The following is a 16,502-nucleotide window of genomic DNA, read 5'->3' on the forward strand; positions in this document are numbered from 1 at the left end:
AAATCACTAATCCTCGCCTCCATGGCAACAAAAAAAGTAAGTTTCTTACAAGTATCATCCCTGCAGGACGAGGAATAGCTAAACATGCTTCACTACACACTGTAGCTCACCGGCGTCACAATGTAAACAAACGCCATGGGTGGATCTACACCTGACATCCACTGTAATGATACCAAGTACAGGAGCATATCTCGTTGATACTACTATGATTACATTGATATTTTTTTAGCATCACAAAATCTGTTTTGTTTAAAAAAAAAATGTATATTATGTTTATAAACTCCGGAAATACGTCCCTAGACACATGAGGACTTTGAATATGACCAATGTATGATCCTGTAACTACTTGGTATCGGATCGATACCCAAATTTGTGGTATCATCCAAAACTAATGTATAGTATCAAACAACAGAAGAATAAGTGATTATTACATTTTAACAGAAGTGTAGATAGAACATGTTAAAAGAGAAAGTAAGCAGATATTAACAGTAAATGAACATGTCGATTAATAATTCATTTTCTACCGCTTGTCCCTCATAATTTTGTCAAAATAATAGAATGAAAAATGACACAACATGTTACTGCATATGTCAGCAGCTAAATTAGGAGCCTTTGTTTGTTTACTTACTACTAAAAGACAAGTTGTGTTGTATGTTCACTAATTTATTTAAGGACAAAATTGCAATAAGAAACATATGTTTAATGCGCCCGAAGATTTTTGAAATTATTAACACATTAGCGTAAAATATCAAATAATATTATTTAGCTCATTCACGTAAGAGACTAGACCAGGGGTGGGCAATTAATTTTTACCGGGGGCCGCATGAGCAACCCGAGCACTGCTGGAGGGCCACACCGACAATATTTCAATTAAATTTTGCTCAAATTATTTTTGATATACCGTAAGATAGATAATAATAATATTTTCATTTAACCTAACTTATCTTTATACAAAAGCAGATGGCTTTTGATGGTTTTATTTTTAACACTTTCTTACACAACACTTCCTGATGTATATTACAATACAAAAATTTCAATTTCTGTCACTTCATCCTGCATCCTCTTTGTTGTGAACGTAGCACGCCTGTAAGGTGATTGGCGAAGAAGGAAGAAGCGTTGCTGTTGCGGAAATGAGGAGTGAGGATTGGTTTTCCTTTTGGAAAGAACGAGATAAGTTGAGCTGTGTTAGTATAGCATGCTCAATAAAAGTTTAAAAAGAGCGTCAGACTTGGTGTGCACTTCTTCTGGACGCTACAATTGATGTCACAAGTGGGATGAAATGCCTCCCAGTTCGCCTTGCCATCAAACCTGGGAGTCTTCATTGAGGGCGGAATTCCCCCCGTGGCAAGCAGCGTGGCTGCACCTGTAAACGCTCTCTCTCTCTCTCTCTCTCTCTCTCTCTCACTCTCTTTGCGGCGAGCTCCTCACGTGGCACGTACCTCCCGATGACGTAGCACACAAACAGTGCAGTATGCGCAAAGTTTTACTTCTGACACCAATTGTAGCGTCCAGAAGAAGTGCACACGAAGTCTGACGCTCTTTTGAAACTTTTATTGAGCAAGCTATACTAACACAGCTCAACATATCTCGTTCCTTCCACACGCACGTCTCCTCACTTCTCATTTACGCAACTCAAGAAGACAACATCTACTTCAGCAGGTCGTTACACTATATTCTTTAAAGACAGCAACGTGTGTACCACAAATAAGCACACAGCTTTACCTTTACTTGGCAATCCATGTCTTTTTTAAAACACGCCATTCGTCATCAACTTTTCTCTTTTTAGCGTCTCGGGGATAACCGGGCATCACTTGTCGCTGTGCGCCTTCCCTCACAGGACATACGCACATATAACACTTTTCAAAATAAAAGCAGCACAGTTGTATTGCACGCACGACAAAGATGGGTTTTTTTTTTATATTTTGTATTTGTGATTGCCGCTGCGCGCACGAGCATACGTCCGCACGGAAGTAATACAAATAACGCTTTTCAAAACAAAAGCAGCACCGTTGTATTGCACACTCGAAATAGATACTTTTTTAAATTTATTTTGTAATTTATAATTGGCCTCACGCGGGCCGGACAGGGACATACAAAGGGCCGGATGCGGCCCGCGGGCCGCAGAATGCCCAGGTCTGGACTAGACGTATAAGATTTCATGGGATTTAGCGATTAGGAGTGACAGATTGTTTGGTAAACGTATAGCATGTTCTATATGTTATAGTTATTTGAATGACTCTTACCATAATATGTTACGTTAACATACCAGGCACTCAGTTGGTTATTTATGCCTCATATAACGTACACTTATTCAGCCTGTTGTTCACTATTCTTTATTTATTTTAAATTGCCTTTCAAATGTTTATTCTTGGTGTTGGCTTTTATCAAATAAATTTCCCCCAAAAAATGCAACTTATACTCCAGTGCGACTTATATATGTTTTTTCCCTTCTTTATTATGCATTTTCGGCCGGTGCGACTTACACTCCGGAGCGACTTATACTCCGAAAAATACGGTATGTATATATATATATATATATATTTATATTTATATGTATATATATATATATATATATATATATATATATATATATATATATATATATATATATATATATATATATATATATATATATTTTTTAATTTTTTTTTTAATGTATACATATATATATATATATATATATATATATATATATATATATATATATATATATATATATATATATATATATATATATATATATATATATATACATACATACATATATATATATATATATATATATATATATATATATATATATATATATATATATATATATATATATATATATATATATATATATATATATATATATATACTTACATATATGTATACATATATATATATATATATATATATATATATATATATATACATACATACATATATATATATATATATATATATATATATATATATATATATATATATATATATATATATATATATATATATATATATACTTACATATATGTATATATAAAATATATATACATACATATATGTAAGTAGACGTCTTTCTGTTCAGAAAGTCATTTCTAGATGTTTTCTGTAATTGCTGAATTATAAACACTAAATCTTCGTTAAACCTCCTACATTAAATCTGATTGTCTAAGCGTCATTAACATTTTAATCGTTTTTTTGATTTTTTTGTGTCTTTTTTAAATCTATCACCATACAAACTAAACCATGTACTAATCACCATGTGCAAAATCCTTCAGAATTTGGACGCGGGCCGAGGTGCTGTTCATGTTTTACACGGTACAAAGTGTCTCACTGTCGACTGCAGCTCTGGAGAATGTGAGCCGCACACAGAGCCAGGAGTAATTGGAGTTACGTGTTTCGTGTACGTCTCCGAGAAACATTTTCGCACTGACCTCCTTATCGGCTTCTGCCTCTTTTTCAGCGTGTAAGCCTGGTTCCTTCAAACCAATCGCTGGGAACATGAAGTGCTCTCCGTGTCCTCCGCACAGCGCCAGCCATGACCAGGCCGCCACCATGTGTCACTGCGAGAAAGGATTCTTCAGGGCTAACAAGGACCCGTCCACCATGGCTTGCACAAGTATGTCCCAACTCATTTTATCATGAGTTAGCGTTTATCTATAATATGTATTACCGTATTTTCCGGACTATAACGCACTTAAAATTTCTTTTTTTTTCTCTCAAAACTCAACAGTGCGCCTTATAACCCGGTGTGCCTAATGTACGGAATAATTCTGGTTGTGCTTACCGACCTCGAAGCTATTTTATTTGGTACACGGTGACCAGTAGATGGCAATCACACATAAGAGATACGTGTGGACTGCAATATGATGGCAATATGACTCAAGTAGACAACACCAACATTTTAAATGTTCCATTGAAAATATAGAACATTACACACGGCGCTCAAAAATCTATCAAAATGTTTTAGTACGACTTTGGTAAGCCGCACCGCTTGATGGATTGTACTGTGCTTCAAATTACCAGTGTGTGTATAAGGTAAGACATATTATCTGGCAAAAGCAACTTTTCGTACCTTCTGGTACCTGCTGATCTGTATTTTGGATCTGCATAAATCCTGAAAAATTGCGCGCTTCCGCCTTTCTAGTTTGTGTCGACACCGTAGTCGATAAGCTTCTTCTTTTTCTCTATCTTCTTATTATGGGACATTCATCCTCCGCTGTTGCCATTTCTAATATAAAGTAGTGTATAGTTCTTACTTATATCTGTCAGTAAACTCGCCATGAAAGCACTAAAACATATCGGTGTAGTGAGTTTACATTATTCACCCAAGGAACTTTAGTTATTAGAGAGTTCCGCTCGGACGGTTTTTCACGGGACACGAGCTAAAAGTTTTGAGTAAGTCTCACGTCACAAATGAAACTGTCTGTGTGAGGTAAGAAGTCATGATTGAAAAAAAGGAATACAAACACCAAGGCTTGCAAAAAGTAAAGCAAATGGAGATCATAGCTTTCCCAAGTAGGTTCCACCAAGACTTGAACTTGGATCACTGGATTCAGAGTCCAGAGTGCTAACCATTACACCTGCAAACAATAAAGTAAAACAAAGGGATCCAACAGTACACAGGGTATGATTTGTTTTGATTTGATAGATTTTTATTGATCCATTGAGTGTGTGCCGTGAGAAAAAGAGAGGTTAAAGTTTAAAATTAAGTTGAAGGTCATACTTGAAAAGAAACACAACTGTGGACTAATGGAAGACCTCATGCCTGAGAAGGACAAGGGCTTGTCCGGGAATTGAACCCGGGACCTCTCGCACCCGAAGCGAGAATCATACGACTAGACCAACAAGCCCTGTTTTAGCAAGTCATGTTTCAGCAAAAAAATCTCATGAAATGTGACATTTTAACAGGGGCCACAATCTGAAACGTGGTTAGTATATTGCACTTTTACCACAAATGTAGATGTATGGCTATTTTTATGCATAAAAGAACTAAGGATAATAGCTTTTTTCAGGAATTGAACCCCAGACCATTGGGATTTTGCAAGTATCTCAATAAATGTGATATTTTAATCAGGGACACAATCTAAAACTGGACTTCCATATTGCACTTTTAACCCAAATTGTATTGACCAAAATGAACTAAGGCTTATGAGCTCAGTCCTAGAACAACATTATTTGATTTCATAGATTTTCACTGATTCCTTGAGTGTCTGTAGTCTGGAAAATTGAGGTAAAGTTTAACATTAAGACTCAAGTCACAAATGTAAAGACAACTGTGACATTTTGATTAACTACACTTTTCATGCATAAATGAACAAGAGCTTTTTTCAGGAATTGAACCCCAGACCATTGGGATTTTGCAAGAATCTCAATAAATGTGATATTTTAATAGGAGACACAATCTGAAACTGGGCTTCCATATTGCACTTTGAACCCAAATTGGATTCACTGCAATGTTTAAATACCAAAATGAACTAAGGTGTATTGTCTCAGTCCTAGAAGCAATTGTGGTGGTAGATTTAAGTACAACAGTATTTGATTTCATAGATTTTCATTGATTCCTTGAGTGTCTGTAGTCTGGAAAATTGAGGTAAAGTTTAACATTAAGTCTCACGTCACAAAAGTAAAGACAAGTGTGTGTATGAGGTCAAAAGTGATGAATAATCAAAGGACTTATAAACAAACAGGGGTCACAATCTGAAACTGGTTTACAACACTGCACTTTTAATACAAGTTTTTATTCATTGCCTTTGTCATGCTTGAAGTAACTCAGGGGATGCCAGACTAAACAAGTAGGTTCCACCAAGACTTGAACTTGGATCACTGGATTCAAAGTCCAGAGTGCTAAACATTACACCATGGAACCTACATAATGGTACATAAAACATATTGATCCTACAGTACACAGAACCGTATAATCAGGACTATAAGGGGCATTTAAAATCTTTTTTTTTTTCTCAAAACTCGACAGTGCACCTTATAACCCGGTGCACCTAATGTACGGAATAATTCTGGTTTTGCTTACCGACCACAAAGCAATTGTATTTGGTACATGGTGTAATGATAAGTGTGACTAGTAGATGACAGTCAAACATAAGAGATACATGTAGACTGCAATGTAATGGCAATATGACTCAAGTAAACAACACAAACAATTTAAATGTTCCATTGAAAATATAGAACATTACACACGGCGCTCAAAAATCTATCAAAATGTTTTAGTACGACTTTAGTAAGCTATGAAGCCGCACCGCTTGATGGATTGTACTGTGCTTCAACATATGAGTATTATTATGGTGTGTGTATAAGGTAAGACATATTATCTGGCATTTTGTTTAGCAATATTATGCAAAAGCAACTTTTCTTACCTTCTGGTACCTGCTGATCTGTATTTGGGATCTGCATAAATCCTGAAAAATTGCGCTAGCCCGCCTTTGTAGTACGTGCCGAGACCATAGTCGGAAGCTTCTTCTTTTTCTCTATCTTCTTGTAATGGGACATTCATCCTCCGCTGTTGCCATTTATAATATAAAGTAGTGTTAAGTTCTTACTTATATCTGTCAGTAAACTCGCCATGAATGCACTAAAACATACCGGTGTAGTGAGTTTACATTATTCACCCAAGGAACTTTAGTTATTAGAGAGTTCCGCTCGGACGATTTTTCACGGGACACATGAGCTAAAAGTTTCGAGTAAGTCTCACGTCACAAATGAAACTGTCTGTGTGAGGTAAGAAGTCAGGATTGACAAAAGGAATGCAAACACCAAGACTTGCAAAAAGTAAATCAAACAGAGATCATCACTTTCACGAATAGGTTCCACCAAGACTTGAACTTGGACCACTGGATTCAGAGTCCAGAGTGCTAACCATTACACCATGGAACCGGCAAATACCCAAGTAAAACAAAGGGATCCAACAGTACACAGGCTTTGATTTGATTTGATAGATGTTTATTGATCTGTTGAGTGTGTGCTGGGAGAAAAAGAGAGGTTAAAGTTTAAAATTAAGTCGTAAGTCATACAGGAAAAGACACACGACTGTGGACTAATGGAAAAACTCATACCTGAAAAAGAGAAGGGCTTGTCCGGGAATTGAACCCGGGACCTCTCGCACCCGAAGCGAGAATCATACGACTAGACCAACAAGCCCTGCAAAATCATTGTTCAGCAAAAAATCTCATGAAATTTAAGATTTTAACAGGGGACACAATCTGAAACTTGGTTATTACTATGTTGCACTTTTACCATAAATGTAGATGTTTGGCTATTTGTATGCATAAAAGAACTAAGTATTACAAACTCTGTCCTAAAACAGAGCTCGTAAATTGAAGTACCACTGTGTTTTGGATTTTATTGATATCCATAGATCCCTTGAGTGTGTGCAGTTTGTAAAATTGAGCTCAGAGTTTAAAATCACGCTATTATCTTTAGGGCTTGTCCGGGAATTGAACCCGGGACCTCTCACACCCGAAGCGAGAATCATACTACTAGACCAACAAGCCCTGAGTTTTCCTTTCCAATATTCTGAAAAAAAAAGAAAATTTTTGGGGGACACACTCTGGAACTACAATTTTATTAACACACATTTTGATTCACTACACTTTTTTTGCATAATTGAACAAGATTTTTTTCAGGAATTGATCCCCAGACCTTTGGGATTTTGCAAGACTCTCAATACATGTGATATTTTAACACTGGGCTTCCATATTGCATTTTTAACCCAAATTCGATTTACAATTTTTTTTAATATCAAAATGAACTAAGGCTTATGAGCTCAGTCCTAGAAGCAATTGCGGTGGTAGATTTAAGTACAACAGTATTTGATTTCATAGATTTTCATTGATTCCTTGAGTGTCTGTAGTCTGGAAAATTGAGGTAAAGTTTAACAATCAGTCTCAAGTCACAAATGTAAAGACAAGTGTGTGTATGAGGTCAAAAGTGATGACTAAACAAAGGACTTATAAACAAACAGGGGTCACAATCTGAAACTGGTCTACAACACTGCAATTTCAATACATGTTTTTTATCATTGCCTTTTTCATGCTTAAAGTAACTGGAGATCATAGCTTTCACAAGTAGGTTCCACCAAGACTTAGACTTGGATCACTGGATACAGAGTCCAGAATGCTAACCATTACACCATGGAAACTGCAAAAACCTTGGTAAAACAGAGGGATCCAACAGTACACAGGGTTTGATTTGGTTTGATAGATTTTTATTGATCCATTAAGTGTGTGCCGTGACAAAAAGAGAGGTTAAAGTTTAAAATTAAGTGGAAAGTCGTACAGGAAAAGACACACAACTGTGGACTAACTCATTCCAGAGAAAGACAAGGGCTTGTCCGGGAATTGAACCCCGGACTTCTCACACCCGAAGCGAGAATCATACGATTAGACCAACAAGGCTTGCAAGTTCGTGCTTCAGGAAGTCATATTTTAGCAAAAAATCTCATGAAATGTGACATTTTAACAGGGGACACAATCTGAAACTTGGTTAGTTTATTGTACTTTTACCACACATTTAGATGTATGGCTATTTTTATGCATAAAAGAACTAAGGATTACAAGCTCTGTCCTAGACCAACGAGCCCTGAATAGTGTTATCCAAAAATATGAAGCATTTTTATAGTTTTGCGGGACACACTCTGGAACTGCACTTTTATTAACACAAATTTTGATTCACTACACTTTTCATGCATAAATGAACAAGATCTTTTTCAGGAATTTAACCCCAGACCACTCGTTAAGTCTCCAGTCACAAAAGTAAAGACAAGTGTGTGTATGAGGTCAAAAGTGATGAATAAACAAAGGACTTATAAACAAACAGGAGTCACAATCTGAAACTAATACAAGTTTTTATTATTTGCCTTTTTCATGCATAAAGTAACTATACCAGACTAAACATTCCAACATTACAAGTCTGTTCTACCAAGACTCGAACTTGGATCACTGGATGTTAAGGACAGAGTGCTAACCGTTACACCATGATACCACAGTACACAGTACTTGACTGGACTTGATCGATTTTCGTTGATCCTTTGAGTGTGTGCCTTTAGGAAAATGGAGCTAAAAGTTTAAAATCAGGTCTGAAGTTAAAAAAAAAAGACTTACAACTGTGTGAGGTAAGAAGTCATGATTGAAAAAGGAATACAAACACCAAGGCTTGCAAAATGTAAAGCAAACAGAGATCACAGGTAGGTTCCACCAAGACTTGAACTTGGATCACTGGATTCAGAGTCCAGAGTGCTAACCATTACACCATGGAACCTGCAAAACTCTAAGTAAAACAAAGAGATCCAACAGTACACAGGCTTTGATTTGGTTTAATAGATTTTTATTGATCCATTGAGTGTGTGCCGTGAGAAAAAGAGCGGTTAAAGTTTAAAATTAAGTTGAAAGTCATACAGGAAAAGACACACGACTGTGGACTAACGGAAAAACTCATGCCTGAAAAAGAGAAGGGCTTGTCCGGGAATTGAACCCGGGACCTCTCGCACCCGAAGCGAGAATCATACGACTAGACCAACAAGCCCTGCAAAGTCACGTGTCAGCAAAACATCTCAAGAAATTTGAGATTTTAACAGGGGACACAATCTGAAACTTGGTTAGGATATTGCACTTTTACCACAAATTTAGATGTATGGCTATTTTTATGCATAAAAGAACTAAGGATTACAAACTCTGTCCTAAAACAGAGAGCTCGTAAATTAAGCTAGAATCATACTACTAGACTAACAAGCCCTGAATTGGGCTTTACAAAATTCTAAAAATTAACACAAATTTTGATTAACTGCACTTGTCATGCATATATAAACAAGAGCTGTTTAAGGAATTGAACCCCAGACCACTCGCCCCCTCCAGGCAATAATTGTACAACTAGACCAAGAATCTCAATAAATGTGACATTTTAATCGGGGACACAATCTGAAACTGGGCTTCCATATTGCACTTTTAACCCAAATTGGATTTACGGCAATTTTTTTTATTACCAAAAAGAAATAAGGCTTATGAGCTCAGTCCTAGAACCAATTCACCCAAGGAACTTTAGTTATTAGAGAGTTCCGCTCGGACGGTTTTTCATGGGACACATGAGCTAAAAGTTTCGAGTAAGTCTCACGTCACAAATGAAACTGTCTGTTTGAGGTAAGAAGTCATGATTGAAAAAAGGAATACAAACACCAAGGCTTGCAAAAAGTCAATCATATAGAAATCATAGCTTTCACAGGTAGGTTCCACCGAGACTTGAACTTGTATCACAGGATTCAGAGTCCAGAGTGCTAACCATTACACCATGGAACCTGTAAACTACTATTTGTTTTATAAGTCCTTTGCTTATTCATCACTTTTGACCTCATACACACATTTTGTTACACTTTTAATCCATATTTAAATGTACTTTAAGGGTTACGAGCTCAGGCCAGAAGCAACTTGTGGTGGTTAATGTATTTACCACTGTATTTGGTTTTATTTGATGGATCTTTATTGATCCCTTGAGTGTTTGCTGTTTGGAAAATTGAGCTAAAAGTTTCGAGCAATTCTCACGTCACAAATGAAACTGTCTGTGTGAGGTAAGAAGTCATGATTGAAAAAAAGAATACAAATACCAAGGCTTGCAACAACTAAATCAAACGGAGATCATAGCTTTCATAAGTAGGTTCCACCAAGACTTGAACTTGGATCACTAGATTCAGAGTCCAGAGTGCTAACCATTACACCATGGAACTGGCCAATTTCAAACTTAAAGTAACTGAGGGGATACCAGACTAAACACTCCAATATTACTAGTAGGTTCTACCAAGACTGGAACTTGGATCGCTGAATTCTAAGGACAGAGTGCTAACCGTTACACCATAATACTACAGTACACAGTACGTGATTGGACGAGATCGATTTTCTTTGATCCTTTGAGTGTGCGCCTTTAGAAAAATGGAGCTAAAAGTTTAAAATCAGGTCTGAAGTAAAAAAAAAAAAAATTACAAGACTTACAACTGTGTGAGGTAAGAAGTCATGATTGAAAAAAGGAATACAAACACCAAGGCTTGCAAAATGTAAATCAAACAGAGATCATAGCTTTCACAAGTAGGTTCCACCAAGACTTGAACTTGGATCACTGGATTCAGAGTCCAGAGTGCTAACCATTACACCACGGAACCTGAAAAAAACCCCGTAAAACAAAGGGATCCAACAGTACACAGGGTATGATTTAATATGATAGATTTTTATTGATCCCTTGAGTGTGTGCCGTGAGAAAAAGAGAGGTTAAAGTTTAAAATTAAGTCGTAAGTCATACAGGAAAAGACACACGACTGTAGTCTAACGGAAAAACGCATGCCTGAAAGAGAGAAGGACTTGTCCAGGAATTAAACCCGGGACCTCTCGCACCCAAAGCGAGAATCATACGACTAGACCAAAAAGCTCTGCAAAGTCATTGTTCAGCAAAAAACCTCATGAAATTTGAGATTTTAACAGGGGACACATTCTGAAACTTGGTTAGTATATTGCACTTTTACCATAAATTTAGATGTTTGGCTATTTTTATGCATAAAAGAACTAAGGATTATAAACGCTGTCCTAAAACAGAGAGTTCGTAAATTGAGGTACCACTGTATATTGGATTGTATTGATATCCATAGATCCCTTGAGTGTGTGCAGTTTGTAAAATTGAACTGAGAGTTTAAAATCATGCTATTATCTTAAGGGCTTGTCCGGGAATTGAACCCGGGACCTCTCACACCCAAAGCGAGAATCATACTACTAGACCAGGGGTCACCAACCTTTTTGAAACCAAGAGCTACTTCTTGGGTACTGATTAATGCGAAGGGCTACCAGTTTGATACACACTTAAATAAATTGCCAGAAGTAGCCAATTTGCTCAATTTACCTTTAACTCTGTTATTATTAATAATTAATGATATTTATCTTTGTGGAAACACTGATCATCTTAATGATTTCTCACAATAAATATATATAGAAACAGATAAATATCAATATGCAACACTTTATTTTTATATTTTCTCTAAGTGCACATTTTTCAAATTGAACATTTTCAAATGATCACTTCTAAGACAGTCTTGTGAAATCACAATATCCCATTTTAACTAGCTAGCCACTAACATTTTTTTAACAAAACATGAATTACTTTGCACCATGTTTGTACAAATAATAACTCATGTAAAATACAAAAGTAAACTCTCAAATTTTTAAATCATGTCACACTTTGAACTGGACACCAAATCTGTTATCTGTTTCTTTGTCAGTTAGTGGGAAGCCTGGCATTGCATGCTGTTAACTAGTGTGTTGTACTCTGGTGTGTAACTTGACACTGCAACTCTGAGTGAGTCTTGCAGATGTGCATCAGTGAGGCGTGTTCTGTGTTTGTTCTTGATGAAGTTCATGTCAGAAAAGGCTGATTCACAAAGATAAGATTTTTCCTCATTGTTTGCGGAACCTTCTTAATCTTTTGGACATATTTTCACAGCAATCTGGCCTTAAGCTTAATTATGATAAATGTAAAATGTTAAGGATCGGAAATCTAAAGGAAACGTCCTTTCGAATGGAATGCAAAGTGTTTTGTTTATAAATTATATGCAATCTGTTGTGTTCCTTAATTTTTTTCTGTGTACATGAATGAAGGTGTGTGTTGCTGAGTCCGACTTGGACATTATCTGGACTGGGCCTGGTTTAAAAAACCCTTTAAAAAAATCTAATTTCATTGACAACCTGGTCTGTTGAAGATAAGGCCCTTTTTTAAAAAAATAAAATAAAATAAGATAAATAAATAAAAAACATTTTCTTGGATAAAAAAGAAAGTAAAACAATATAAAAATAATTACATAAAAAATAGTAATTAATGAAAATGTTAGTGGACCAGCAGCCTATACAATCATGTGTGCTTCAGGGACTGTGTCCCTTGCAGATGTGTTGTCTATGTTGTGGGAACCAGAATATTGGTAGCAGAAAGAAATAACCCCTTTTGTGTGGATGAGTGTGCATGGGGGAGGTTGTTTGGGTTGATGCACTGATTGAAAGTGTATCTTGTGTTTTTTCTATGTAGATTTAATTTAAAAAAAAAAAAAAAAAAAAAAAAAAAATATTTTTTTTTAATTTTTTTTTTTTTTTTTTTTTTTTTTTTTTTAAGAACAGGCCCGCGGGCGACTCATCTGGTCCTTGCGGGCGACCTGGTGCCCGCGGGCACCGCGTTGGTGACCCCTGTACTAGACCAACAAGCCCTGAGTTTAACTTTCCAAAATTTTGAAAAAAAAAGATATTTTTTGGGGGACACACTCTGGAACTACACTTTTATTAACACACATTTTGATTCACTACACTTTTTTGCATAATTGAACAAGATTATGCAAAACAAGGGATCAGGAATTGATCCCCAGACCATTGGGATTTTGCAAGACTCTCAATAAATGTGATATTTTAACACTGGGCTTCCATATTGCATTTTTAACCCAAATTCGATTTACCACAATTTTTTAAATATCGAAATGAACTAAGGCTTATGAGCTCAGTCCTAGAACCAATTGTGGTGGTAGATTTAAGTACAACAGTATTTGATTTCGTAGCTTTTCATTGATTCCTTGAGTGTCTGTTGTCTGGAAAATTGAGGTAAAGTTGAACATTAAGTCTCAAGTCACAAAAGGAAGGCAAGTGTGTGTATGAGGTCAAAAGTGATCAATAAACAAAGGACTTATAAACAAACAGGGGTCACAATCTGAAACTGGCTTACAACACTGCACTTTTAATACAAGTTTTTATTAATTGCCTTTGTTATGCTTGAAGTAACTGGAGATCATTGCTTTCACAAGCAGGTTCCAGCAAGACTTGGACTTGGATCAATGGATTCAGAGTCCAGAATGCTAACCATTACACCATGGAAACTGCAAAAGTCCTGGTAAAACAGAGGGATCCAACAGTACACAGGGTTTGATTTAATATGATAGATTTGTATTGATCCATTGAGTGTGTGCCGTGAGAAAAAGAGAGGTTAAAGTTTAAAATTAAGTGGCAAGTCATACATGAAAAGAAACACGACTGTGGACTAATGGAAAAACTCATGCCTGAAAAAGAGAAGGGCTTGTCCGGGAATTGAACCCGGGACCTCTCGCACCCGAAGCGAGAATCATACGACTAGACCAACAAGCGCTGCAAAGTTATTTTCCAGCAAAAAATCTCATGAAATGTGACATTTTAACAGGGCACACAATGTGAAACTTGGTTAGTTCATTGCACTTTTACCACAAATGTAGATGTATGGGTATGTTTATGCATAAAAGAACTAAGGATTACAAGCTCCGGCCTAGACGAACAAGCCCTGAATAGTGCTTTCCAAAAATATGAAACATTTTTATAGTTTTGGGGGACACAATCTGGAACTGCACTTTTATTAACACAAGTTTTGATTCACTACACTTTTCATGCATAAATGAACAAGATCTTTTTCAGGAATTGAACCCCAGACCACTCGTCCCCCCCGAGGCAAAAATCATACAACTAGACCAAGAATCTCAATAAATGTGATATTTTAATCGGGGACACAATCTGAAACTGGGCTTCCATATTGCACTTTTAACCCAAATTGGATTTTAAATACCAAAATGAACTTATGAGCTCAGTCCTAGAACCAATTGTGGTGGTAGATTTAAGTACAACAGTACTTGATTTCATAGATTTTCATTGATTCCTTGAGTGTCTGTAGTCTGGAAAATTGAGGTAAAGTTTAACATTAAGTCTCAAGTCACAAATGTAAAGACAAGTGTGTGTATGAGGTCAAAAGTGATGAATAAACAAAGGACTTATAAACAAACAGGGGTCACAATCTGAAACTAATACAAGTTTTTATTCTTTGCCTTTTTCCTGCATAACGTAACATAGGGGGTGCTAGCCTAGACGCTCCAACATTACTAGTAGGTTCTACCAAGACTTGAACTTAGATCGCTGGATTCTAAGGACAGAGTGCTAACCGTTACACCATGATCCTACAGTACACAGTACTTTGATTGGACTTGAACGATTTTTGTTGATCCTTTGAGTGTGCGCCTTTAGGAAAATTTAGTTAAAAGTTTAAAATCAGGTCTGATGTTAAAAAAAAAGGACAAAACTTACAACTGTGTAAGTTAAGAAATCATGATTGAAAAAAGGAATACAAACACGAAGGCTTGCAAAAAGTAAAGCAAACAGAGATCATAGCTTTCACAAGTAGGTTCCACCAAGACTTGAACTTGGATCACTGGATTCAGAGTCCAGAGTGCTAACCATTACACCATGGAACCTGCAAAGGTCTAAGTACACAGGCTTTGATTTGGTTTGATAGATATTTATTGATCTGTTGAGTGTGTGCTGGGAGAAAAAGAGAGGTTAAAGTTTAAAATTAAGTGGCAAGTCATACAGGAAAAGACACACGACTGTGGACTAACGGAAAAACTCATGCCTGAAAAAGAGAAGGGCTTGTCCGGGAATTGAACCCGGGACCTCTCGCACCCGAAGCGAGAATCATACGACTAGACCAACAAGCCCTGCAAAGCCACGGTTCAGCAATAAATCTCATGAAATGTGACATTTTAACAGGGGACACAATGTGAAACTTGGTTAGTATATTGCACTTTTACCACACATTTAGATGTATGGCTATTTTTATGCATAAAAGAACTAAGGATTACAAACTCCGTCCTAAAACAGAGAGCTCGTAAATTGAGGTACCACTGTAGATTTGATTTTATTGATTTTCATTTATCCTTTTGAGTGTGTGCAGTTTAAAAAATTGAGCTAAGAGTTTAAAATTTAGGTTATTATCTTAAGAGCGCGTCCGGGAATTGAACCCGGGACCTGTCGCACCCAAAGTGAGAATCATACTACTAGACCAACGAGGCCTGAATTGTGTGCTTCAAAATTATGAAAAAATTTGATATTTTTTGGGGACACAATCTGGAACTGCACTTGTATTAACACAAGTTTTGAGTCACTACACTTTTCATGCATAAATGATCAATATATTTTTCAGGAATTGAACATTGAACCCCAGACCACTCGTCCAACCCCGAGGCAAAAATCATACAACTAGACCAAGAATCTCAATAAATGTGATATTTTAATCAGGGACACAATCTGACACTGGGCTTCCATATTGCACTTTTAACCCAAATTGGATTTTAAATACCAAAATGAACTTATTAGCTCAGTCCTAGAACCAGTTGTGGTGGTAGATTTAAGTACAACAGTACTTGATTTCATACATTTTCATTGATTCCTTGAGTGTCTGTAGTCTGGAAAATTGAGGTAAAGTTTAACATTAAGTCTCAAGTCACAAATGTAAAGACAAGTGTGTGTATGAGGTCAAAAGTGATGAATAAACAAAGGACTTATAAACAAACAGGGGTCACAATCTGAAACTAATACAAGTTTTTATTCTTTGCCTTTTTCCTGCATAACGTAACATAGGGGGTGCTAGCCTAGACGCTCCAACATTACTAGTAGGTTCTACCAAGACTTGAACTTGGATCGCTGGATTCT

General features: G+C 36.4%; 1 protein-coding gene and 9 non-coding genes across 14 annotated transcripts in view; 1 reads left to right on the forward strand and 9 right to left on the reverse strand.

Moving 5' to 3' along the window:
* Window positions 1–16,502, forward strand: part of LOC133641478 (ephrin type-A receptor 6-like) — a 142,706-nt gene that overhangs the window by 42,472 nt on the left and 83,732 nt on the right. For 4 of the 5 annotated variants that reach the window (XM_062035238.1, XM_062035248.1, XM_062035229.1 and 1 more), the window contains one exon: window positions 3,449–3,604. In XM_062035238.1, the coding sequence (XP_061891222.1) occupies window positions 3,449–3,604 (156 nt within the window). Of the gene's footprint in view, window positions 1–3,326; window positions 3,343–3,448; window positions 3,605–16,502 lie in introns of those variants that run through there. The other variant, XM_062035264.1, reaches the window with a different exon arrangement.
* On the reverse strand, window positions 4,767–4,838 carry trnap-cgg (transfer RNA proline (anticodon CGG)). Its single transcript has one exon. It is a non-coding gene; the product is annotated as a tRNA-Pro (tRNA).
* Window positions 5,783–5,854, reverse strand: trnaq-uug (transfer RNA glutamine (anticodon UUG)). Its single transcript has one exon. It is a non-coding gene; the product is annotated as a tRNA-Gln (tRNA).
* On the reverse strand, window positions 6,802–6,873 carry trnaq-cug (transfer RNA glutamine (anticodon CUG)). The gene has a single exon. It is a non-coding gene; the product is annotated as a tRNA-Gln (tRNA).
* Window positions 7,066–7,137, reverse strand: trnap-cgg (transfer RNA proline (anticodon CGG)). Its single transcript has one exon. It is a non-coding gene; the product is annotated as a tRNA-Pro (tRNA).
* On the reverse strand, window positions 7,419–7,490 carry trnap-cgg (transfer RNA proline (anticodon CGG)). The gene has a single exon. It is a non-coding gene; the product is annotated as a tRNA-Pro (tRNA).
* Window positions 9,184–9,255, reverse strand: trnaq-cug (transfer RNA glutamine (anticodon CUG)). The gene has a single exon. It is a non-coding gene; the product is annotated as a tRNA-Gln (tRNA).
* On the reverse strand, window positions 9,448–9,519 carry trnap-cgg (transfer RNA proline (anticodon CGG)). Its single transcript has one exon. It is a non-coding gene; the product is annotated as a tRNA-Pro (tRNA).
* Window positions 15,194–15,265, reverse strand: trnaq-cug (transfer RNA glutamine (anticodon CUG)). The gene has a single exon. It is a non-coding gene; the product is annotated as a tRNA-Gln (tRNA).
* Window positions 15,437–15,508, reverse strand: trnap-cgg (transfer RNA proline (anticodon CGG)). Its single transcript has one exon. It is a non-coding gene; the product is annotated as a tRNA-Pro (tRNA).

Source organism: Entelurus aequoreus, linkage group LG02 (genome assembly GCF_033978785.1).
Source record: "Entelurus aequoreus isolate RoL-2023_Sb linkage group LG02, RoL_Eaeq_v1.1, whole genome shotgun sequence".
Taxonomy (NCBI): Eukaryota; Metazoa; Chordata; class Actinopteri; order Syngnathiformes; family Syngnathidae; genus Entelurus; species Entelurus aequoreus.